The sequence below is a fragment of the Schistocerca cancellata genome, chromosome 1 (genome assembly GCF_023864275.1).
Source record: "Schistocerca cancellata isolate TAMUIC-IGC-003103 chromosome 1, iqSchCanc2.1, whole genome shotgun sequence".
NCBI lineage: Eukaryota > Metazoa > Arthropoda > Insecta > Orthoptera > Acrididae > Schistocerca > Schistocerca cancellata.
In genome coordinates this window covers 1,104,078,811-1,104,105,542 of record NC_064626.1, presented here as the reverse complement: position 1 = coordinate 1,104,105,542, position 26,732 = coordinate 1,104,078,811, and the positions used below count along the sequence as shown (strand labels likewise).

General features: G+C 38.0%; 1 protein-coding gene across 5 annotated transcripts in view; it reads left to right on the top strand.

The window, feature by feature from the left end:
* LOC126091904 (serine/threonine-protein phosphatase 6 regulatory subunit 3) overlaps window positions 1-20,348 on the top strand; it is a 183,393-nt gene extending 163,045 nt beyond the window's left edge. For 4 of the 5 annotated variants that reach the window (XM_049907219.1, XM_049907236.1, XM_049907245.1 and 1 more), the window contains 4 exons: window positions 4,642-4,738; window positions 4,834-4,920; window positions 7,661-7,903; window positions 17,868-20,348. In XM_049907219.1, coding sequence (XP_049763176.1) covers window positions 4,642-4,738; window positions 4,834-4,920; window positions 7,661-7,903; window positions 17,868-17,931 — 491 coding nt within the window. In that variant the 3' untranslated portion in view covers window positions 17,932-20,348. The remainder of the gene's footprint in view (window positions 1-4,641; window positions 4,739-4,833; window positions 4,921-7,660; window positions 7,904-17,867) is intronic. The other variant, XM_049907228.1, reaches the window with a different exon arrangement.
* Window positions 20,349-26,732: the final 6,384 nt, after the last annotated feature.

Sequence of the window (26,732 nt, the reverse complement as noted above, 5' to 3'; positions counted from 1 at the left end):
ATCTTCTTTACTCAGTAGCAGGTTGTTAGGCATTGAATGGACAAGTTGTGTAGTGTTTCAAAGAGGTAATTGTTACTTAATTTACCACCAAATACTTATCTGCAGTATGAAAATGATAATTTTAATGCATCCATCAAAACTGCATCACTAGGTATCTGTTTCATTGCTCCAGTGTGTACTTGTATCTGTTGTATTTAATCAGCTAGAGCAAGTAGAGACAGATGCCTACACACTACATCCCATTTTGATCTGAATATTGCATACACTCGCTTTTCTCTCTCTTCTCCAGGATCTACATACATTCTTTACCTGTCTATAATCCCACAACTTTCGCATAAATGGTTTGATGTACTGATGATGATGATGGTGTGCATTGTTTGCGTATCAATGCAATTTGTTTCCTGATATTGTAAGACCATTTCTTCTGTCTGTGTAATTCATTCTGTGTAAGAGGGAAAGGTGCAGTAACAGAGAAGAAGTAACTCTTATGTAGGTCCATGAGGAATACAAACATGAGGAGGAATGCCATAGAGAAATTAAGATGGAAAGCATACTATTTAAAAGATAGTGTAGAAAGGATTAAAAGAACTTACTGAATCTTAGGATTGTCTGTAGTGGTAAGTTGGAGATATGCTGCCATCTAGGTGTACCAAGAAGTATAACATCTAGGTAGGTGACCAGTGCAGACTGCTTGTTCACCTAACGTAATTACCTATGCTATCATTCTCAAAGCAGTTTTGTTGTGTGGAGCTGTTTTCTTTAGTGTGTCTGAAGTCTCCAAATAGTGACACAAAAGAAAACAATTTTGAAGTTACAATAAAACAAATCTAGGTTGAAGTGGAGAATGGAGGATAATGTTCGCTTTTTGGTTATCTATGCCTTGCTTAGGTGTTTGTGGGATTTCAATGATTGGCTGTGAAGACTAAAAGCCATTGATTCGAGTTGGACTATTCTGCTTAAGAAAGAGTGTTGACAGAAGGAAAGTCTACACAAATCAGGAAAGCTGAATTCTTTATTCAATATTCGTTTATTTCAAACATCACAAACTGCAACACATTTGTTCAAATTTGAAATGTTGCCATGATTGCAAACCATTCTCTTTTTAATAATTATTATTGCTTTTAATGTTAACAATTATTGGTGCTAACAGAAATGCGTTATCACCAACAAAAACAGCATATTGTAGCAGTTCTGGCTACAATGGTTCATCCATGACATCTTTGTTCCTTATTGCATTATTAACTCTGTGTAGAAGAAACGTGAACTGTTCTGGTGACATTCAGCAAGGTCATTGAGCAACCAAGCTGATTTCTTTCCTTTATCCTTTAACAGACCCAAACATGTTTCTTATTTCTTTTCTTGTGCAGCAATCCCATGCAAACAAGTATAACTCCACCACAACTTATGCAGCTGCCAAAACTTTTATTTCACACATGACCAAGGCAGCCACAAAATGATGAAACTGTAATGTACAGGGTGTTTCAAAAATGACCGGTATATTTGAAACGGCAATAAAAACTAAACGAGCAGCGATAGAAATACACCGTTTGTTGCAATAAGCTTGGGACACCAGTACATTTTCAGGCGGACAAACTTTCAAAATTACAGTAGTTACAATTTTCAACAACAGATGGCGCTGCAAGTGATGTGAACAATATAGAAGACAACGCAGTCTGTGGGTGCGCCATTCTGTACGTCGTCTTTCTGCTGTAAGCGTGTGCTGTTCACAACGTGCAAGTGTGCTGTAGACAACATGGTTTATTCCTTAGAACAGAGGATTTTTCTGGTGTTGGAATTCCACCGCCTAGAACACAGTGTTGTTGCAACAAGACGAAGTTTTCAGCGGAGGTTTAATGTAACCAAAGGACCGAAAAGCGATACAATAAAGGATCTGTTTGAAAAATTTCAACGGACTGGGAACGTGACGGATGAACGTGCTGGAAAGGTAGGGCGACCGCGTACGGCAACCACAGAGGGCAACGCGCAGCTAGTGCAGCAGGTGATCCAACAGCGGCCTCGGGTTTCCGTTCGCCGTGTTGCAGCTGCGGTCCAAATGACGCCAACGTCCACGTATTGTCTCATGCGCCGGAGTTTACACCTCTATCCATACAAAATTCAAACGCGGCAACCCCTCAGCGCCGCTACCATTGCTGCACGAGAGACATTCGCTAACGATATAGTGCACAGGATTGATGACGGCGATATGCATGTGGGCAGCATTTGGTTTACTGACGAAGCTTATTTTTACCTGGACGGCTTCGTCAATAAACAGAACTGGCGCATATGGGGAACCGAAAAGCTCCATGTTGCAGTCCCATCGTCCCTGCATCCTCAAAAAGTACTGGTCTGGGCCGCCATTTCTTCAAAAGGAATCATTGGTCCATTTTTCAAATCCGAAACGATTACTGCATCACGCTATCTGGACATTCTTCGTGAATTTGTGGCGGTACAAACTGCCTTAGACGACACTGCGAACACCTCGTGGTTTATGCAAGATGGTGCCCGGCCACATCGCACGACCGACGTCTTTAATTTTGTGAATGAATATTTCGATGATCGTGTGATTGCTTTGGGCTATCCGAAACATACAGGAGGTGGCGTGGATTGGCCTCCCTATTCGCCAGACATGAACCCCTGTGACTTCTTTCTGTGGGGACACTTGAAAGACCAGGTGTACCGCCAGAATCCAGAAACAATTGAACAGCTGAAGCAGTACATCTCATCTGCATGTGAAGCCATTCCGCCAGACACGTTGATGAAAGGTTTCGGGTAATTTCATTCAGAGACTACGCCATATTATTGCTACGCATGGTGGATATGTGGAAAATATCGTACTATAGAGTTTCCCAGACCGCAGCGCCATCTGTTTTTGAAAATTGTAACTACTGTAATTTCGAAAGTTTGTCTGCCTGAAAATGTACTGTTGTCCCAAGCATATTGCAACAAACGGTGTATTTCTATCGCTGCTCGTTTAGTTTTTATTGCCGTTTCAAATATACCGGTCATTTTTGAAACACCCTGTACATTGGGAATGTCTGCAGCCATATACCCTAACCATTTGCATGCAACTAGGGGCACAACCCAATGTCCTTGTGTAAAATAGGCTTTTCTCCAAGTTGGCTACAAGTTGTGTTCAAAAAATGAGCAGCGTAGAGAAAGAAGTGTGGCACTTCCAGCAAGACCTGCCAATCATTTTACAGGACAATGCTTGGGATGCATATGGTGCAAGTTGTGACTGATTTGTTTGATTGGTGGGGCTGGGAAGTGCTGTACCACCCACCACACTACCAGGACTTCAACTTGATTCCCAAATTGCAGATAGCACTTCATGGCATTCGCTTCAGAACTCCTATAGAGATTTGTTGGGCAATAGAATGCTCCATGAAGCTATCAATAGAACTGGCACTGCTAAGGGTATCCTAAGATTTCCACATTGCTGGAAATGGGTTATACACAATGCTGGTGGTTGCTTTGAAGAATGGTAAAACTTTGTATTAAAGTTTCTATTTTATTTAAGTTGTAAATAAATACTTGCTACAATTAAAGTTTTAACCCTCATACATTAGAACATAAAAGAAATTTTTGGTTTGTTGTGCTCCAGAGCGTGGGTAGGCAACCAGTGGCCTGTGGGCCAGATCTGACCACCAAAAGAAATGTTGGGGGGGGGGGGGGAGGCACTGTACTCCACCTGGGACACATCCCCCCTCTGCCCCCCTTTCACTTTTACAGTCTGAGTGCAAAGTTACAGCCTATTTGGTCATGTGCGAGCAGAGAATAATGTCACGGATGCTATGGTTTTGACTCCATGCACTAGGAGCATTGCTGTCGTGTCACTTATGTGACGAAGTGGCTGGCCTGCGAGCTTACGTAAGTATGCAAATCAGGCTCGCAGGTCACCAATGCCTGCTTGAGAGCAATCTCTGAAACCAAGTCTTAACCTGCCTTCTCTTCCTATGAGTTTCTGGCAGTTCTGTTAAGAGACTACATATGAAATTTGTGTGTGTATCTTCCTTTACCTTTTCATTGCCTTAATGAACAAATGTGTTATGGACAGTAATATAGAGCAGCCTGTGAAATATATACACACATCATTTTTTTTTCTCCAGTTCATCATACCTTCCAATTCACTCACTTCCAATCAAAGATCTTAACCCAGATATCCATAAACAACTGTTGTATTAGTACTAGTCTTCAACAGACAGCAGAGAAGTTGTTTCACTAGTGAGACTGCAGCTGGCAGATATGTATTGAGGCTCCCAGCTTAAGAGGAGAAAACATTCTTTCTTTTTACTTAATTTTGTATTTTTACAATTATCCCCCATATGTGTAGAATTCTTGATCAATTGCTCCATTCTATTAATTCTCTCTAGAGAGGCACACTTTAGTAAATTGTAATTGTTGTTGGTATTGGAAAAGTTGCTATGCTATAGGTTTTCCAGTATTTCTCAGTGGAATTACATTTATGTATTGTATCTCATAAGATTCTTACTGTAAGTCAAATTAGTCATTTTTCCTAGCCACCTTTTTCTTAAGCTGTTGATAATTGTGTGTGTGTGTGTGTGTGTGTGTGTGTGTGTGTGTGTGTGTGTGTACTTCAAGGTTAATTAATTTCGAGTTTTACATTTCTTCTTTATCTTTCAGCTGTGACTGACTTAGCAGACAAGCTTGGTGCTATGGGAATTAATAAATTGAATGAACATTTGAACGCATTGGAAACAAATGCCTGTGAACCTACTGGGTAATAATATGATAAAAAAATTGATTTCATTAATATGAAATAATGTGAACTGTATCTGTTTGTTATTTTTTATTTACTTTTTCCTTTTGTTACAGATCTCTTCCAAAATCAGATGATAATGCAAATTGCAGCTCATCCTTAGAAAATGATGCTCAGCTGTTAATGGACAACTACAGGTACATGTACGTTATTGAATACATTGAAATTTCTAAGGTTTTTTAAAATGGAGAACATAAGTGACTTTATTATATGTTATGGGAATTGTATAAATATTGTTTTTGATAATCTTGGAAAAGGAAAAGAACAACCATAAAAATTTAGTTCCAAAAGAATTAACTGCAGAAAATCCATGTAGTTTTTAACCTGAATTTTAACTGTAGTAAGAGCCAAAAAACCAATCATCAGTATTAATGGTGGATAAGCAAATACAGTTTTTAGGGCTGGTTTAGCCATCACTTTTTCAATATCAGAGTGAGCACAAACAATTGGAGTGTCAGTACATAAGATGGGGGAACATCACAGTTTCACTGCATATAATTTTGGTCTCTCACATTAAATGTATTTGGTTTAACAAAGTATCTACCATTTCATCTGCACACAATTTCTTTGGGTGAGATGGCATAGTTGTTGCAAGTGGACTATTCTAATTTAGACGCAGCTGAGTTCAGATCCCTGTCTCACCATCCTGAGTCAAATTTCCTTCACTGCAAGGAACCAGGGATCCTTCAACTAGGTTGATGACATTTCTTGCCACACTCCTTGTCCAGCTGAGCAGTTGCTTAGTCATTTATGCCATCGATGGGAACAGTTCATAAAATGTCGAACACTCATTCTTTGCCTGGATGATGTTTTGAAACCCATCTCTTCTTTTATTATAAAGTAGTGCTAAAGTCTTATGGTTCAATAATGCATCACTGTGGTGATTTGTAGTTATGGAGACTAGAGAAGTGGATTCAGCAAAGAGAGAGAGAGAGAGGGGGGGGGGGGGGTTGGAGGAGGGTCGTTATTCTTACACATACTTAATATTGTTTTGAAAACTGGAATGCCATGTTGCTTAAGGCAGCCATAAAATTTCTTCTATCAGTGAAAATGTAACAGTTCCAATAATTGTTAAAAACTGTTTAAATATAACATTTACTGTAAAATGGAAAATTCATGTTTAAAATTTAATTTGTTCATGTCTGAAATATTATACTCATTTATGAACTTACCTTCACTCTTTCAAATCCCCTATCCCACGCCCCCCACCCCCTCCCAACCTCGTGTTACATCTTTTTCCTATTTCATAATTTCTCAATTAGCTTTCTTACAGTTTTGTAATCATCCCTTTTCTGTCTCCTCTTAGTGCACTTTCAGTTACTTTTTCATTCCTTTCTGTAGTTACTTCAAGTATTTTATCCTTCTTGCCAGTTGATGATTTGTTTTCATCTCAAAGTATTGGTTTTTCATATACATAAAATAAGGGAAAGACAGCCACTTACCTGTAGCAGACTTGGGTGTGGAGTGTAGGACCGTGCATCAGGAAACATTATTCACACTACCTTTCGCGCTCTTTCTCTTTCTCTAGTAAAAGACGCGCATGCGCGCGCTCCCCCCCCCCCCCCCCCCCCCCCCCCCCCACACACACACACACACACACACACACACACACACACACACACACACGGAGATGCCTAAATGTACACTCCTGTGACTATGTCAAAATGTAGTTTTTCTTATCATTGGCTGCTTTCATTGTTGTCAGATATGTTGTGGCTTTCTTCATTTTTTTAGATTATACACAACAGGAACAACTTGTCTGAGAATTGCGTATTTTCACTGCTGTGTTCTGTAAACTCTTCTTCCTTTTCGCAGGTTTTGTTACTGGTTATAACTTCCTATCTTCAAAAAAACTGCTCCATATAAGCTGGTTTTTGTACAGCGCATTGTGGGTTGTCTGGAACAATTTGGTGATCTCATCAGAACTTGTAACACACATTTCATTGAATAATTTTAGCATGATTTAGCTCATGACATGGAATTTTATATGGATCCATTACATTTTGTTGTGCACATTGTTCTGAAATACAGGATACCATATTTATCCAGTTCTAGGACAGGGGGAGCAGAACCTCAAAAATTGCAAAATTTTTTGGAAGAAATAGCGAAATATTTGTGACAACCAAGATCATAAATTTCATAGATGATTGTTTCATTCACAGCAATTCCAGTGATGCTGTGAGGTTCCACACCAAGTATCTCGTAAACTGCGACATAATCAGAAGAAACTGCCAAATATTTGTAAAAGCTGAAATTATAAATTTCACTGATGCTTGTATATAGAAATACATTCTCTTTTCTCACCTCTCATTGGTTAATTGAAACTATCATACCAGATAATGGTACCGATGATGATGATGATGATGATGATGATGATGAAGAATAGTAATACCACAGACCAACTGCCTTAAATAGTAAATAAAGGAAGAATTGGAGATAAAAATTAATACACACCTTTTTTTAAAAAAATTTATTTCTCCCTGTTTTGTCAATATGCAGACAATCAATAAGTTTATCCAGAAATATTGTTAACTCTTTTAGCCACATAATTGACATTTTGAGTAGTTAAAAATAATATTTTGTTAAAGAGTCTCTTTAATTAAGGGACTGTCTTATATATTCAGGGTTATCGAATACCCAGATAAATACTGTAGGTTATTGTTTTTCCTTGTTGCCACTGTCTAGTTTTCCTCCATTGTCCATAATTTTTGGCTCATTGTGAAATACCTGTAGTTACAAGAAGTCCATCAGCAGGTGCTACTTTCGCTGTGGATGTGTAGTGACAGTGACTTAATTGTTTCAACTGTATTATTGATTTGTAACATGTTAAAATTAATGAGTAGTTCATTAAGGTTTGTGAACAATAAGCTTTTACAATTTCAGATTCTTATCAGCCCAGGGCCTAATGACACTCCCCTCAGCCTGTGATAGTAGTGACTGCAATAGCAGTTCAGCTGGCAATGAGAATACATCTACCATTGTTAATAATAGTGCGAGCAGCAGTAAACAAACTGAAGAACAACAACAACACGTGCTCTTGCCAAATACTGAACTATTAGTTGCAGAGAATGGACCAATAGATCCAAACATCCCTGTGGAAGTGGAGGTAGCTGCTGCATTGCCCATGTGAGTAATCTCTTCTAATTTGTTTTAAAATCAAACATAAATTGAATAGGTGATGGACACAGTTTATAAGAGTAACATGTCACCTGAAACACATTCTCTTCTGATACACAACGTTCTTGGAATCCTATCTACTAGCTTCTTACTTACAACTTTGTCCCCCTTGACTTTTAACTCTGTCATGAGAAAAGTAAGCATACTGTGCTGCAAGGAAAGATTTATGCTTTGAACCACAGGTTAAAAGAAAGAGTTTGAATTAACTAAAATAAATCTGCATAAATTATTGCAGAGTGACAGGGAAGTGGAAGGAATTGGTTGGTTTGCGGTATTTAGTAGAAAAAAATTGCACACAAATTCTCAGGCACCATGACCCAATGAAAAATACAATAAAATAAAGTGTAACTGACAAAAAAATCTTTAAAACCAATTTTCTTCAAATTACAAGTGACACACATAGGTTTGTGTCGCCATCAGCAACTCTTATCGATAAGAAAACTGCCACCAAAAGCTCCTCACAAATAGCTGGTACGTATTTCGGCACTGCAGATGGCATAGTTGGTGCTGGGATGCCAGCACATTTAGCAACACTTCCAACTTGATCAGCAGACAAGGTCATTGCTCTCACTCAGCTGCAATCAAGGGTTTGGTCACCTGTTCAATGTCGTGATGTCTTGTCTTGACTCAAGAGACTCCATAGCAGCAAGTATTGTGCTGCTTTCATTTAAGCAGAGCCTGTTCAGTGGTGTCGCTTGGCACGGCTGCCAGGAAATTCGAATGTTATGTGGTCGCAAACAGAATTTTCCTATGTCCATCATGTCACGTCTTCCCTGCACCAAAAAATTTCTCTCGATGGGAATCTCTCGGGAGAAATTAAAATATATATATGTATTAGGTTTGCCAACTGACAGTGAAATAAGTTGTAACAAAAATAGTCACTAACAACTGAACGGTTCCAGCAATGTATGCTGTTTAACTATAATGCTGAAAGGCACCCTCCTCCCCACCACCACCACCACCACCACCACCACCACCACCGCCACCCCTGACCTTCCAACAATCTCAACTCAAAATGAGGACAACTAAGGCTGAAGAAGACTTTAAAATACAGAACACATTTCTTAAAGATATATAACTCCACTAATGAGGAAACCAAAATGCAACATACATTTAGTATACATTGTATTTAAAATGGGGAAAGACACAAGAAACAGGTAAACATACTATGAAGACTTTCACAACCGGATGTCATAGCTGATGGTGTGTGTTCTGTGCTGTATGACTGGGGTCGAAGTAACTTTTTGGCTCATGTTTTGTCCAGAGCTGTGCTGGACATTCTGAAGGTGCTCTGAAAATGTCCAACATAGCTCTGGGCGAGACGTCAGGATCTGAAGAGTAAACAGTTCATAATGTTAAATTTCGTGGCAGATTAAAACTGTGTGCATGACCAAGACTCGAACTTGGGACCTTTGTCTTTCTCTCTATCTACTGAGTTACCTAAACCCAACTCGGGACCTGTCTTCACAGCTCTATTTCCACCAGTACCCCATCTCCAACCTTCCTAACTTCTGAGCAGCTCTCCTCTGAAACTCCTGGGAGAAAGGACATTGCAGAGACATGGCTTACCCACAGCCTAGGGGGATGTTTCCACGATCAAATTTTCACTCTTCAGTGGAGTGTGACGCTGATATGCGACTTCCTGGCAGATAAAAACTATCTGCCAGACCAAGTTTTGATCTTGGGACCTTTGCCTTTGTAGGGCAAGTGCTCTACTGGCTGAGCTACCCAAGAAAGACTCATGATCTGTCTTCAACATCCGAATTAGCCTCATTATTTCAGCACACAGTTTTAATCTGCCAGGAATTTTCATATCAGTACGCACTGTGCTGCAGATTGAAAATTTAATTCTACAGCTCATAACATTATTTTCAAAGGTAAAATCTCAAATCAGACATTCAGTGCAAAAACCTAGGTAATATTTTATGCATATTCGAAAACCGGACAGTATTGTTAGTCACTCAAAGATCTAAGCTATTTTTAACTGGCCTCTTCAATTGATATCTTTAGTGAAGTCATTAATAGGAGAATTATCAGTCATAAAGAGAAAGTTCAATCTTTCACAAACTTACATAGATTTAAAAAGTATTTGGAATTCATACCATACACACATTTTCACTCTAATTATGAACAATCCATGGTTCGGTTTATGATATATTGACACAAAAAAATTCCCTGGTCCGAGGGTTCTTAACTGGCAAGGTGACAGGAGTTAAAAACCTGAGAATCTAAACTTGTCTGTAGACCTGGGCAGGAACTTCCCCATTACATATGTGTCCCATGAGCCTTTCTTGTCCACTTTGTACATGAGTGTCATGCTAGCCTTTCTCATCCACCTTGTATGTGTGTTCCCTGTTGCCCTTTCTTAACACACATCGTACAGCTGTCCTCTTCTTTGCAAGCCTCTCCCACTTCCCTTGATCACTCTTCCTCTCTCACATTCTTTACTCTGCCTCCTTCCCTCCCATCGTTTCTTCATTTTCAACAATTATGGTAGCTGTAGTCAGCACATGGGAAGGCTATCCCTAAACAAGAATCATAAATGAAACTACAGAGGAAGTGTAGAATGCAGATGAGATATGGCTACATGTGTTTGAAACATCTTTTGCAATAATATATCAAATGATTTAGTACAATATTTAAAAACTGTCATTGTATTCCAACAGAAGTTGCTGTCAATCAATGATCATCTTCAGTCGATGAAGTTTTTCTTCAGCAGTGAAGCTTACAAGGCATATGTCAATAATCACTTGTTAGCAGTAATATCTAATGCAAACAGTAATGTTAAGACATACACAGTTTGTACTTAGTGGCATGACAAGGTGACCAGTGGAACAGTAAGACATCATTGACTGAAAATGATCACGTTATTGAAACTTGCTTTTGACAGAATAAGACAATATTTTTAAATACATATAAGCTGTGGCATACAGCTCACGCAAAATATTTTATAGTACAATGTCTGCTACAAAAAGAATTTCTGGTAAGCAAAAAATTTTGTCTGAGTGTATTCCATTAAAATATATTGTGTGTGGAAATAAGTGCTTCAAATAAAAACCGTAATCTGTTAATGCCGGACCAGGTCAGATTAACCCGATGAGAGTGTGTAGAGCGGAGACAAAAGCCAAGTGAAATACCAAGGGGAACTATGTAAGGAATTCAGCAAAAGAACATAAATGAGACGAGGTGAAGCCATCATTCCTGCGGTTTTTAATATGGTGCTAAAGAAAATAATTCAGAAATTGAAAAGAGAAGGCAAAAGTGTGAAGCTAAATGGAAAAACACAGTTATTGGGATATGCAGACGACATTGCAGCCATAGCGAAGTAAGATGAAGAGATGGCAGAAACCATAGAGGACTTAGCAAAGAATGCAAGTAAAATTGGACTGAAGATTAACAGGGAGAAGACTGAAATGATTGAAGTATCAGAGAATTCCATAACAAGCTCCATTACAGGTTGGAATATGGAACATGGCCAGAGTGGGAAATTTTAAATATCTTGGTACCTGGTTCAACAGGCATAATAACCTATAACACGAAATTAAATTCTCAATGGTTGCAAAACTTGTAAACTTATCACAGTCTGAAGCAGATTCTGGCATCAAAAAATTTCTCAGCTAAGATCAAACTTAAAAGCCTATAATGCAGTGGTAGTACTGCAGAACCTTAAACACCAAAAAAGAGAGAGAGAAGAAGAAGAAGAAGAAAACCTGTTGGTCTTTGAATGGAAAATTATGAGAAAGATGATTGGACCATTCCACAAAGAAAACACATGGAGACAAGAAAAAACAAGAACTGTACAACATGATGAAACAGCTGAATATCATGTGGAAATGAAAGCATGGAGAATTAGCCTGGCATGGCACATTGCCAGGGGGTCATACACATGCCAGGCCAAATCTGTGTTTACAGGAAAATCTGGAGAACTTGTGCAGCTGGAAGATTTTAAAGTGATGGTAAGATGAACTACAGAAGGACCTTCAGCTGCTGGATGTTCATAAGAACTGGATCCAAAGTGTGCAGTGTCGCATGTACAGGAACATTGTAAGGTCAGTGCATGATCTGTAGGGTCTGTGATCGCCGATCACCAGTATGATGATAAACTGTAAAGGTACCGAATATTTCAACACAGTGAATGGATTGCTTTGTTTGATAGTGAGACAGCACAAGTTCTTGACAGATCCTTAGCAAATTAGATAATACAGTTCATGACATCCTTTAATTCTAGAAGTTGTATTTCACTGCTTCAATTTGTACTAAGATGTTGGCTTGTGAAAATTCCCTAAGATGTGGTTTCGATGCTATTGCATTAAGTGTTAGAATAAACACCCTAACTGATTGGAGAAACAGCACAATGAAAAGAAAATTCAATAAAAAAAAAATGGATGACAGATACAGATTGAACACACATTATGCTCGATGAACTGGGAAGGTATCTGCTAGTACATTCCTTGTGGTCCAACTAAGATGTTTGGTCCAAAAAGGATGTTTGTAACAGCACTGATTCCATTATACTTGGCTGCTGTATGGGACATTGCATTTTCATATAAATAAATTACCATTTTATACCCACCCTTGATACTGAGGCTTGGCCAATCAGTCTCACATGCAGCTTCATTTTTTGTCTTGGTGGATTTGAGTTTCTTGTCTACTGCAACAAATAAACAACCTCCATTTCCCTGTCCTTTTGAAATACACACAAATTTTCCCATGAGTCTTGCTGCTATCAATTCCAGGTTTCAACCAACTCCCTGTACCTAGTATTATTTGAGTTTCACTGTTTTTCAGGAGCACTTCAAACTCTGTCGCTTGGTTGCGAATGCTTTGACAGTTAACTATTAGGATTTAAATATTCTCATCTGAGAGAGGCATATCTGGGCTACTTACAGCTGTTGCTATCCAGATTGGATGGTGAGTCACCCAATGTAAAAGAACCCTTGTATGCATCCCACACACGGTCAGCTACCTGAGTAGTAGTGTCTGGTAAGTTGTGCACACTTGACCTATTTAGGGGAGACCCTACAGTTCTCAACTCTATGGTGCAAGTTCAGGAAGTTGCAGCCTAGGTTGTTACAGAACCTTCAGAGGATCTGTTCAGTCCTTCCACTCAACTTGGAAACAAAGGGCCACAATCGTTTCTGGGGACAATGCTGCAAATTATGAGCTTCCTTGAAATTCCAAGCACAAAGTTAGTCTTCTCAACCTTCTCTGTCAGTCACTGGAATGACCCAAGTATGACCTAGGAACCCAGACAACAGGCATCACTTGTTCCAATGTGTGCCACAATCTGCAGTTGGCTAAACCCTGTTCTCTCAGTGGCTACTGGAATAGCCTCTTATTAAACATGTTGAATGAAGCCCCCAGGCACACACTGAGTGCTCCTGGTTTCTTTTCCTGTCTTGTGCTGCCAAAATTCCCCCAAGGGGTACCATCATTCACCATATGTTTGAACTGCGGACAATCAGTAGACCCCTACCTTTTTGCATTTGCCTCCTTTTGACAAAACTGGTTGCTGCTAAACAGGTGAACTGAGTCCCACTTGCTCAATTTCAGTGAAAGACAGCAGCTCAAACTTGTTGTTTAGGGGGACTCCTGCCTGGTCCCCATCCACTTTGCACAGAATGTCTAGATCTACCAATGCCATGCCACTCAAACTCAAGTGGATGACAGATCATGTACTTTCTGCAGAGAAGACAAGGATCCTCAGGAGAAGATAGTACTTAAGATACCTCTGGATCAGTGTCAGAGTACATGACTCTCGGGAGCTCTCCCAACACACTGTTTCACACTGTTTTGTAGCAGCCACTAATCATTTGACAATAGGCAGTATGATTTACAGCTGCTTCAGAATGTCAACCATTCACAAGTGGGGCTGCATTGTGGCTGGTGCAATGTATTGCAGGACAGTGTACAAATAACTTTAAATTAAGCTTGCTGATTACCTTTTTGTCTGATGAGCTAAAAAGCTGCTAATTCTGTGTAAGAATTGAAGCAAATAAACAAAATGAGATTTCTATTAAGGCAACACAAAGACTTGTGGTAAAAATTACTATTTTCCTAAAACTTTTGGAGGGTATTTGTAGTCATTAGCAAATTCAAAGCTGAGTTATTTTACAATAAATGTACATAATACATAGGGCTGCTCCTCTTCAGGGGACAACTAGATGTAACACAATATATATAGAGTTCAAGGTCACCAGCCATTTGACCATCTTCTTCTGTGCGGATGCACAAACAGCGCCCGAACTCTTACAGGATTCGGCAGTAAAGCTGCGAGTAATGAGTATAATTGGCAGGGGCACTGTGAATATAGTGCGGGACAATAAGTTGCGAATGTGGGTCTCACGGGAGGCGTGCCAGAGATAAGTCTCTGCAATTGCAATATCCTCTATGTCCTTGATGGCTCAGATGGAGAGAGCATCTGCCATGTAAGCAGGAGATCCCGGGTTCGTGTCCCAGTTGGGGCTCACATTTTTGACTATCCCCGTTGACTTACATCAATGCCTGTATGCAGCTAGGTGTATTCATTTCATTGTAATTTCATGATACGTTCATTAGAATGTCTGCTACAAAAACTAAATCAAGTAGATTTACTACAAATTATCCATAAATTATGCGAAGGACAGTGGTAGCTTCTGAAAATTCTCAAAAATGCATTTTTGTTTGCATTGATATTCAATGAAATTCAGGGGTGATGTATTCTTTGGCAATAACTGTGAACCACAAATGCTGCTTTACTACGATATAAGTTACACATTCAAAAGACTCGTACTGGTGACTCTTTAAGTTCAGAGGTTTTTCGCTGTTGTGACATGCATTTTGAATAATCAGCCTAACTATTGTGGCTGATAAATATTTGCTACATACACGCACTCCAGAGAGATCGTCCATTAGTTTACTTAAGAAATTTAATGTATTTAAAGCTACAGTGCCTGTTACAAACTCCTGTAGGTTGCAGTTCACTTCCAAATGGCTGATCGTAAGATCAGAGTTTGCACTAGATGTACTGTTACTCTTGCTGTTGCTACCATTACCATCACAAATGCCATATTAGACCTCGCAATGGAATACAGTCTGATAACAAATGATAACAAACCACACATATAAGCACATGGTATGCTGTGTGTGTGTGTGTGTGTGTGTGTGTGTGTGTGTGTGTACTATAAGTAATGCTTTTCACAACTTTAACTTGTCATGCACTGATAAGCCAAAACCTTATGATCATAGCCCACCATGAGATTAAATGCCACCTGTTGGTGTTGTGGACATGTGGCAAGTAAGTAGGTATATAAGTGGATCAGAGACAAATGGGGAATCATTCTAGTGACAATCTCAGCTACGAATGGGGAAATCCACTGCCACTGCCACAGACTTTCTCAAACTTACAATGAGACCACATGACAGATGAATTTTTGTAATTTTTCGTATCTATAGTATGTGAAGTTTAGAACTAAAATATCGATGTAACAAAGCAGTTTGATGCAACTCTAAAAAATTCTTGAGAAAACTGACTTTGAAGTTTTCTGTCCATCTTTATTACGTTAAAATAGGTCAATTTTTCGAGAAGTAATGTAAGTATGTTGGAGAGTGTTCACCTGACATGTATGGGTCCTGGGTTTGAGTCCCAACAGATTCAGAGTTTTAAACGAATATTCTATAAGCATTTCTGTGTAGAGTAATGTATACAAAGATGGAAAAAGTCATTAGTGTTAGACAATGGTAATCACTGGATTAAGTCTGCTTTCGATCATCCCCCCCCCCTTCCTCCCCCCTTCACCACCCTTTCACCTCTCCCTGTTCAATTCCAATTCCTACATCATTTAAATATTTAAAATTCATCAGATAAGAATTAATATGTGGTGTCACTTTTTTTAAAGAAAAATTCATAGTTTCTATTTCTCGTAAAATCCAGCTCCCATTGCAAATATAAATTTCAAACTACCGATTTTTTAAGATTTTTGATGAAGATTATTTAAATTAAAAAAAAATACAAATGTATTTTTTCCCATCTTTATGTATTTTATGCTTCACCCAAATGCTTATAAAATGTGCATCTGTATTTAAAAATTTGAATCTGGCTGGAATCAAACAGAGGCTCCCCTGCATGGCAGGTGAGCCCCAGAGCCAGAGCACTTGTCAGAAAAGTGACATTACATTAACGTGTTAAAACATGTTTGGGAAGCTTCAAAGTCAATTTTTTTGAGAGTGGCAGCAAACGTCTTTGGAGATTGAAATTTCAGTTCTAAACTTCACATGTAGCAAAAAAAAAGTATTGCCATGTGATCTTGTTAGATGGTTATAATAGAAATAAGTCTGGAAACAGAAATCTTGTAAATGGAGAAGCTATTTGTGTGCGGCTGCCAGTAGGATCTGTTGAAAGTGCTTGAAGGATGGTGAAAGCACTAGCAGATGACAAGGTGTTGGACATTCAAGCCTCATCACAGAGTATAAAGGCTGGAGACTTGCCCACTCTGTAAGGCAGGATAGGCAGTGATTTGTAGCAGAGCAGCACAATGCTCACGGAGCCACAAATTTTGGGAGCAAATTTGCAGCATACAACCCCTGTATGTTCCCATATCGGCACAGTAACATTGTCAGTTAAGTTGGCAGTGGCCACATGTTCATTGGGATTGGACTGTGGATCATTGGGACTTTGGATCAGTGGAAGAGTATCCACTGGTCAGATCCAAAGGGAAACATTCCACGTGGGAAAACCCAAATCCTTTTGTCTTTCCCTCTCCTTCCTTCTTTCCTGACGAGGCAACCGTTGGTTGCGAAAGCTAGAATTTTGTGTGTATGTTTGTGTGTCTATCGACCTGCCAGCGCTTTTGTTTGGTAAGTCTCATCATCTTTCTTTATATATATATATATATATATATATATATATATATATATATAAATGGTTCTGTACCTCAGTCGGGAAAAATGAAACCCATATAGGCCACTCTGTCCATCCGTCCGTCTGTGTGTCCTATTGTTAAGACTCGTGTTTCTCAGAAACTAGTGGAGGTATCAAGTTGAAATTTATGTCAAATACTAAGGTCTACGATCCCTTGGCAGTGTAAATAATTTAACTCCTAAGCCAATTCAATCAAAAGATACAATATTACGTATCACTTATTTTCATACTCGCGTGCCTTGATATCTTCCCCAATGCCAATGGCATCTTCCAGCAGGATAGCTGTCCACATTACAAGATGAGATTAGGGCTACGTTGGTTTCGGGAGTGTGAAAGTGAATTCTTGTTGATGCCTTTCCTGCCAAATTAACTTTATCCAAACACACAAGGGACGCTATAAGGCACTAATTTTATGCCCCTAAACTGATGGCCTGTAATTTATGGGAACTGTGTGACTTGTTCATAGGCATTTGGTGCCACATACCTGTGGAAACGTATCAAGGGCTGTAGAATCCAAGCAGTGAAGATAGCTGCTGTAATTAAATTCCAGTGGTGGACCAGCTATTAAGCAGGTGGTTACAGTTTTTTGGCTTATCCATCTTTAGTTATATTAGTAACACTGTGAACGATGATGTGCTCTCTCTCTCTCTCACACACACACACACACACACACACACACACACACACACACACACACACACACACGGTACACACGGTAGTTATTGAAATAACTTAATTAAAGTATTTTGTTGAGAAATGGAATATGTATGTTTGGCAGTAATGGGTTTGTACTCTTGCATGTCATTTCCACTTCCTTTGAATGTAGGGGAGGAGGAGATAAAATTTCTGCTTTGGTCTTTGGATTCATACTGGCTATTTCATACACTTCTCTCCATTTTGTTTGTATTTTTAATTATGGTAATTACTAAGTAAATCATAAGTTTGATGGGGGAAGAGGATACGCCTTGTTTGTTCTATGAAGTTTAGTGTACATAACACATGATATTGTTTCAGGCCCAAATTGAGTGACACATCACCACCTGCAGAAAATCCCAAGACATCCAATGGGCCTGTTTGAAACTCAGTTTCTGACGCTGAACATCAGTCATATCAGTGGAATTGGCCTATTGTGTATTCTTGGTGATTAGGCATCCTGTCTGAAAACTGAGTTCTGGAAAAACTGTTTACATTGTGAATTGGGCAGGTACTATTGGTTATGGGATTGTATTCCATTGCTGAAACATGGTTTCTATAGGAGGAACAAGAGGACTGAACCTAACTGTAAAATAGTGTTCCTTAAAAGGTGCTCAATAACTTGTATTAATTGTATTATACTCCTGTGAGGTTTTGACTGGGGGAAGTTTAAGCTCCTTTTTTATGTTGCAAATTTACTGAAAAATGTGTAGGAAGTGGAATTTTTAGAAAGCAGCAAAAGGTGCCTATGCTTACAAAAATAAGTGTTCAAAGTGATGAAAGTGATCTTTAAACATGAAATTCTGTTTAAAAATTGTTGAAAATTGTTATTTAGCGTGGAATGTAATATGTAATCTAAAATCTCAAAACAGTACTGACTTGAAAAAACAATCTGTGCTGAAAGAATATTCTGTGAAGGGTGCGTATAATGATCTATGTGTATATGTTAGTGTCTATACATGATTGTGGGTGTGTGTGTTTAGTGTGCCCTTGTATATTTGTGGACATGAAATGGCACACTTGCATGTAAAGATTGTGTACTACATCCTCAGGAATTTATCATCGTTGAAAAGACTCCTGTAAATAGATTGAGTTGTTAGATTAAAATATCAGAGCATGTATTTATTTTAATTTTTTAGAATATGTGGATGTACATGTAATTGGAGTGTAAACCTGTTCCTTACAATTTCTGTGATTTATGCAGGTGCCTCTTTGTAAGGGAAAGATTATTGTAAGAAATGATATTGTCTATGCTTCCCATTGAGAGACAGAGTGAACTACTACTAATTGTTTTGTGATTAGTTTTGTAATATATGTTCATATGAGCCATCTTAACATGAATGTTACCTTTACGGGAGTACTGCAATCCAAAATTGTCTTCAGATGGTGGCATTGCTTCAGGAATGCATTTGCAGTTTATGATACTCTAATCTTATTTATTTTTGCACATTTTTGAAGTTCTTCCATCATCTCATTTTATCAAATTGTAAAATATAGCAGTATTACTTTAGCAGGAAAGGTACAGCATATAGCAGTTTTAAAGTCACCTTTATATGTATCTTTTAATAGACAAACTTAAGTACTGTCTAAATCATTCTTATTGGCAAAGAGCTGTGCAATCTATTCAGTATTGTATGTGTCTGTGGAAGTGTTCATATGTTCCCATTACTTTGTTTCCTTAAAATGGTCAGTATGGATCATTAGTTGCTTCTGTTACATATCATAAAATTATTTCCTTCTTTTGTTTTTAATGACTTAGATTGTAGGTGCAATAAGTTTTGGACAATAGAGCTGTTTATTTTCAAAGGACAGTTTGTTGAATTTGCAATATAAAAACACCACTCCATGGAACAATATATTCAGAGCAATGGAATACAGGCCCAGCCCTCACCAGTCTGTAAATGATGGAGTCACATGTAGAGATAAATGCAAACAGTAGCTTCAGGTAAAAAAAAAAGAAGGAAGAAAGAACTCCTGTGCATATTTGTTACCAAATGAATGGTTATTATATTGGCATATCGATAATTGTTGCAGTTGAAAAGCAATACTAGTATAAATACTGTATCACTTCATTATTAATACTTCCACAGTGAAAAAAATAATTTCATAATCAGTTAGATCCATTATTTCCTATTGTTATCTTCACTTTTAAAATACAAAGCGATTTTTATAAACATTTTGTGATACCTGTGGTCTTCTTCATGTTGCTTTATTTTGAGACCTTTACATTGATTTCAGTTTTTAACAGTTTCTTAATATGGCTGTGGTGCAGCTGTATCCTTGTTTTGATCAATTTTATTTTTATGTGATGTAGTTGTTAGAAGATAAATATTTAGAGACCACACAGATTCCATGTCTGAATTACAGACTTTTAGAGAAACTTGAGACTTTTGTGAACATACAGACATATAAGTAATTTTGTTATTTTAATATTGAAGTTTCCAAAGGTTACCACCATTTCTGCCTGTGAATTCATAACCTGTGATATATTAATTTTTTAAAAAGATGCAGTTAAGCTCAAAATATTAATCTTGATGATATTTCAGAAGTGCCAGGGTGCAATTTTGGAATATTCCATGTTGTAAACATTCTTTAGCAGAACTGCCTTATATAAAATGTTAAACACACAAACAGTACAAGTGTTATTTTACATAGTATAACAAGTGGTGTATATGTTGAAATGGAAAATATTGCAACTAGAAATGTGAAAAACAGTTCTTGTTAATGTAAGGTCCAAATTTTATAACCTTATATAATTGAAAATGCTTAATGTTCAAAAGAAAATACAAAACTTTTATTATATATTGTTTCTGTTATTGTGCCAATATCAGATTCATGTTTCTAACATTTGTTACAAATGACGTTACATGTGGCCTCTACAGTTTACAGTATTTGGGGATCCTTATGCATGTAAGCTGGAAAATGTTGAACTGACACAGAATGTATTAAAAAATCCATTGTGATACCTACAGTATAGGTTTCTGTAGAAGTAGTGACAATTCTTCGAAAGAGCATAACATAATGAAAAGTTTCTGTATTCTGACACTGGATTTGAATGCTTTCGCACATATTTACTTACTGATACCATAGAAGTGGGTTGGAAAGCACCAGGTTTCATAAACATGAAATGATAGTGTGTAGTAAGTTAGTAGCACAAATTACTGTATCATATGTAGTGACTTCGAAAATCTGTCTCACAATCACCCTCAAATCTAGAGGGGGATTAAAAATTATGAGTTTTGGTGTACTGTCATGCTGCCCCATGTTGCTGTTACTGATCAGAATGGTTAATCATATACATTGTCGAGTATTATTACCTGTCTTTAGAGATATGAAGCAACAGCCATTGAAGCGGCTGCTGCAGAGGCATTTCAGAAATGCTAGAATTATCAACCGCAGTTTCCCTACTGCCTGGTCATCCATATCAACTAATCTTCATCCGTGTGGCTTCTGGTTGTGGGGTTATCTGAAAGATGTTGTGTTCAGCGCTCAAGTTAAAAATGTAGCTGAATTGAAGGCACGCATTGCACAGTGTATTCTGAACATGATGCCTGACACACTCCAGTCTGTTGTGGAAAGTGCTGTTTCTCAATTTCAAATTGCGGCAGAAAATAGAGGCCAATATATTGAACATCTCTTGCTCCAGTCTCATGACAATTAGAAACAGTGTCTTTTTATGCTGTTTCTGCTCCCAGGACAATTAAAAACCAATGTAATTTCTTCTTTTTATGCAGTTTTTGGCCTCAGGAAAATTAAAAACCGATTTTTCCCATACAATGTCGTAAGACCTTGGTGTGGTGGATGGGCTGTTGACAGCATGAACTTATGCAGTCATGCACATTGAAGAGTACAGATGGTGTAATGTTCAACTCAAACTATAGCCATCGTATTGCTATCCATGTAATTTGTAGCTGATCTTATTATGTTAAGATTTTTACAGTGCTTTCTATTGCTAAGCTTTTTACCATGATGTTTCATCCTGTGTCAATAATGTGCCGTTCAAATTTGACATCATTCTGAGCAGTGGTTCTCTTTCTACAGAGTTTTGAAACTGAAACTTTAATTATGGACACCATATATGTTGATGGTAGCTGACTTGAAGAAGGTGCTCCTTTACAAGAGGCAATTTAATTAACCTTCAATAGATAGTTTTTTTTAAACAAATTGGTTTGGGCACAGTTAAATCTGACTGATGACAACAGAGTAAGCAAGTGCAGAGGATAAATGGATGGGATTTTGGTAGGGGAGGGGATGTATTATGGATAGCAAGACAGAATATTTTATTTAGGACTGCACTAAGTCTCCAAACATGCAGAGAAATATGAAAACAAGAAAACATACATAGATAAAACATACAATTTGTTGATGAATTGCTTCACAGTAGCATGGCAGTATAGTGACTGGAATGCTGTAATGGGAGAAATGTTCAACTACATTTGTTTCTTCATTTCACATTTAAATTATATATTATGAAACAGATACTCATGCTTCTGCTACATAATTGATTAAAAATGGATTGAAAAACATTATAACATGGTGCATTAAGTGCGAAAAGAGGTATGAGCTCTAACAAAGCCCATGCTGTTCTGTAGGAAATGATGAGAAATTTTGAAATCACACTTTCAGATACTAAACAAATGATTTTAATGACCATTCCACAAGCTGTACTTACGAATTCTTTCAGGTAAGGAAAATATGTACAGAAAAATAATTTTGTCACACTTTTCTACATAATATGAATCTGTAATCAAATGGTAGTCATTAACATATTTTGTTATGAAATATTTGTGCAAAGCTTCATCAGGGCAGCTCACCAATAATTTGTCAGTATAATAATACTAGAGAGTAGTTTACCTGAAATAAAGTATACCAAAAAGAAATACAGGCAGTAATGAGTATTATAATTGCTTGACAGTTGAGATATGAAAGTCTGTTTGAAGGGTGATGCATGGAGAAGATTGTGTTGTTTGTGTTAGAATTGTGAAGAATGATGATAAAGAAATAATGATTTCAGTAACATTCCGATCATAATTTGTTTATCCCAAAATCAAGATAGGGAAGTGCAGGTGGAAGGCATAGTATGAGAGAGAAGTCATTGAGGAAAGAAAAATTTGGAGCGACCTGAATGGATGGTGTAGGACTGTGTTACAGGTTCTTCATGTTCCTCTGAGCAACAGTAAAAGGTGTGTTAGTGAATATGTATGTGGGGAAACACTGGCCAATGAGTGGTATTGCATCTACATTGTATATAATCTGTGTTTGAAGTGAGAAGCTTAAATACTAATTCATAAACAGTAAAATTTATTTTATGGAGAAAAAGTTATCAAGAAAAAAATAAATGTTTTTTTCTTTTATACTTTGACTCGTTAGTTCATCAGATGTGTACTGCGTATCTCTCCATTCTTAATGGCACACTTAGATTTGAATACAGTCATTTACAGCAGGGGAAGCAGAATTGCAAAAATAGGTTGATAATTAGAAAACTAATGAATGATTTCCACATACCACCGAGTGAATTGCGGTTCTCAACAAGTCACTTCTGAAAAGTTGCCAGGCCTTCTTTTTCGTACAATGCCAATCGTGTTCTAGTCTGTGTCCCAGTCTAATTACTCGCCTCCCCATCTATCAATTATTTCTTCCCAGCAATAAAGCTTCTGAACCATTTCTTGTAGCAATTTGGGAAACTTAACACATTTAGTATGGCTTTATCATATTTTCACACAGATTCTCCAACTTCATTCCCATCTGAACTGCCCAAACTTCTTTCACTCAAAGGTACTAACTTCATTTTTTTGAGAGAGACAAGGGGTTCACTTATTTAAGTACTTAATCATTAGCACTATGTGGAGTGTAACGTTTGTGTGGCTAACTTTCTGACCCAGCCACTTAAACTTGGTGTACAGCAAGTCCTTAAATTTGTAGGAAAAACATACCTTATTTAATAGCTACATCAAAGTAACAATATTGGCCATCAAATAATTTCATGTCACAAAGTGCACGTAGGATGCATTACTTCTGTGAATGAGCCATATCTGCAACTACTAATTTAATGCAAAATGAGGAAGACTGAGAATTCAGAACTAAATTTTCACATGCAGCAGTGTGTGCACTGATAAGAAGCCTCCTGGCAAATTAAAACTGCTTGCTGGACCAAGACTGTACCCAAGCACAATCACGACCTGTTGACAGCTTCAGTTCCACCAGTACCTCGTCTCCTACCTTCCAAACTTCACAGAGGCTCTCCTGTGAAACTTGCAGAACTAGCACTCGTGGAAGAAAGGATATTGTGCAGAAATGGCTTAACTACATGCCCCAGCCTGTGACTAAGCTATGTATTCAAAATATCCTCCTTCCAGGAGTGCTACTTCTGCAAGGAGAGCTTCTATGAAATTTGGAAGGCAGGAGAGCTTCTGTGAAATTTGGAAGGTAGGAGACGAGGTACTGGTGGAATTGAAGCTGTGAGGATGGGTCGTGAGTCATGGTTGGATAGCTCAGTCGGTAGAGCACTTGCCTTTGAAAGGCAAAGCTCCCGAGTTCAAGTCTCGGTCTGCTTCACCGTTTTAATCTGCCAGGAAGTTTCAAGACTGAGATTGATGGGCAAGACTCAGTATCAGGAGTGGGCAAAAAATAACTATAAATAAAATAACCACCTCACCAGACTCATCTCCTGATGTAAACTAAAAATTGAGATATTACCTCAATTCGTTTGTACATAAGCTCCTTAGTCATACAGTACTCATCGGTGGACATTTTAATCATCCAATAGTTAATTGGGAACATTGGTGAGCATAAGACATCCGGTGAAAAATTACTAAATGCCTTTCTTGAAACTACCTGAACAGATAGTTAGGAACCCCACTCATGATGGAAATATATTGAATTTAATGACAACAAATAGATCTGACCTCTATGAGGATGTCTACATAAAAACTGGTATCAGTGACCATAGCACCGCTTGGCAACAATGATTACCAAAGTGTAAAGGGCAACTAAATAAGTAGAAAGATATATATGTTCAGTTATTTAGACAAAAAAAAAAAAAGTTGACCCATGTCTCAATAAGGAATTTGAAAACATCAGTGCAGGGCAGGAACATGTAGAGGAACTATGGCTGAAGTTTAAAAGAATAGTTGACCAAGCATTGGATAGAGGTGTACCCAGTAGAACTGTTCATAATAGGAGGGAACCTCCACGATATATAGTCACTGTAAAGAAACTTACAAATAAATGAAGATTACGGCATAATAGGTGCAAAATCAAAGCGTAGGGCAATAGAGAGAGAGAGAGAGAGAGAGAGAAACGCTGAATGAAATGTGTTTGGCTGTCAAAGACGGAATTGCGTGACGCCTTCAATAATTACTGTAGGAAAATATTGTTGAATGATGTTTCACAGAACCCAAAGAAATTATGTTTGCATGTCAAGGCTGTTAGGGTACAAAAGTTAGCGTCCAGTCCCTCGTGAATGAGACAGGAACTGAAATTGACGGTAGTATAGCAAAAGCTCAAATGCTTACCTCCATTTTGATATGTTCTTTTACAGAGGAAAAGCCAGGAGAATTCCCCAAACTTAATCCTTGTAGCACTGGAATGGTGAATGAAATAAGTATTAGTGTCAGTAGTCTTGTGAAATAGCTGAAGTCGTTAAAATTGAACAAAGCTCCAGGACCCAATTCTATACTAAATTTGTGGCTAAATTAGCCCTCTTCTAACTATGATCTACCGCTGATCCCTCGGACAAGAAACAGTTCAAAGTTCTTGGGCACAGGTCATCCAGTCTATATGCAGGGTAGTAGAATTGATCCACAAAACTACTGACCAATATCCTTGACATCAGTTTATTGTAGAATTTCAGAAAACATTCTGAGCTAACGAAGTTTCTTGAACAGAATGACCTCAACATGGATTCCAAAATCCAGTCACGTGAAACCCAACTCGCACTTGTCTCTTGTAACATACTGAAAGCTTTGGATCAAGGCAATCAGACAGATGCTGTATTTCTTGATTTCCAAAAAGCATTTGACTCAGTACCACATCTACATTTATTGTCATAATTTCAATCATATGGGATGCTATTGTCTTAAGTCCAAAGACTGGTTTCATGCAGCTCTCCATGCTACTCTATTCTGTGCAAGCCCTTCACCTCCGAGTAACTGCTGCAGCCTACATCCTTCTGAATCTGCTTAGTGTATTCATCTCTTGGTCTCCCTCTACTATTTTTACCCTCCACGCTTCCCTCCATTGCTAAATTGGTGATCCCTTGGTGCCTCAGAATGTGTCGTACCAACCAATCCCTTCTTCTAGTCAAGTTGTGCTACAAATTCCTCTTCTCCCCAGTTCTGTTCAGCACCACCTCATTAGTTACGTGAGCCACCCATCTAATTTTCAGCTTTCTTCTGTAGCACCAAAAAAGCCTCTGTTCTCTTCTAGTCTAAACTGTTTATTTCTATGTTTCACTTCCATACATGTTTACACTCCTTACAAATACTTTCAGAAAAATACTTCCTGACATGTAAAACTGTACTCGATGTTAACAAATTTCTCTTCTTCAGAAACTCTTTCCTTGCCATCGCCAGTCTACATTTTATATCCTCTCTACTTGGACCATCATCAGTTATTTTGCAGCCCAAATATCAAAACCCCTCTACCCCTTTAAGTATGTCATTTCCTAATCTAATTCCCTTAGCATCATGTGATTTACTTTGAGTACATTCCATTATGTTCATTTTGCTTTGATTGAAGTTCACCTTATATCCTCCTTTCAAGACGCTGTCCATTCTGTTCAACTGCTCTTCCAAGTCCTTTGATGTTTCTGACAGAATTACAGTGTCATCGGCAAACCTCAAAGTTTTTATTTCTTCTCCTTGTATTTTAATTGCTACTCCAATTTATTTTATTTTATTTATTTATTTTTGTTTCCTTTACTGTTTGCCAGATTGAACAACATTGGGGACAGGCTACAGACCTGTCTACGAGGGTTCCCATATTTTTTACAAATAGAAAACATTGTTTATTGTTATTAATTTATACATCATTGAAAAGCTTACACTTTTGTCTATTTTTCAACATAGTCTTCATTTTTTTGACACACTTTTGAAGATGGTGTTCCAGCTTTTGTATTCCTAAGTCGAAGAAGTATCTGCCATCCCGTTGAAGTGTGTGACCTCTGCTCGGACTTGATCGTCACTC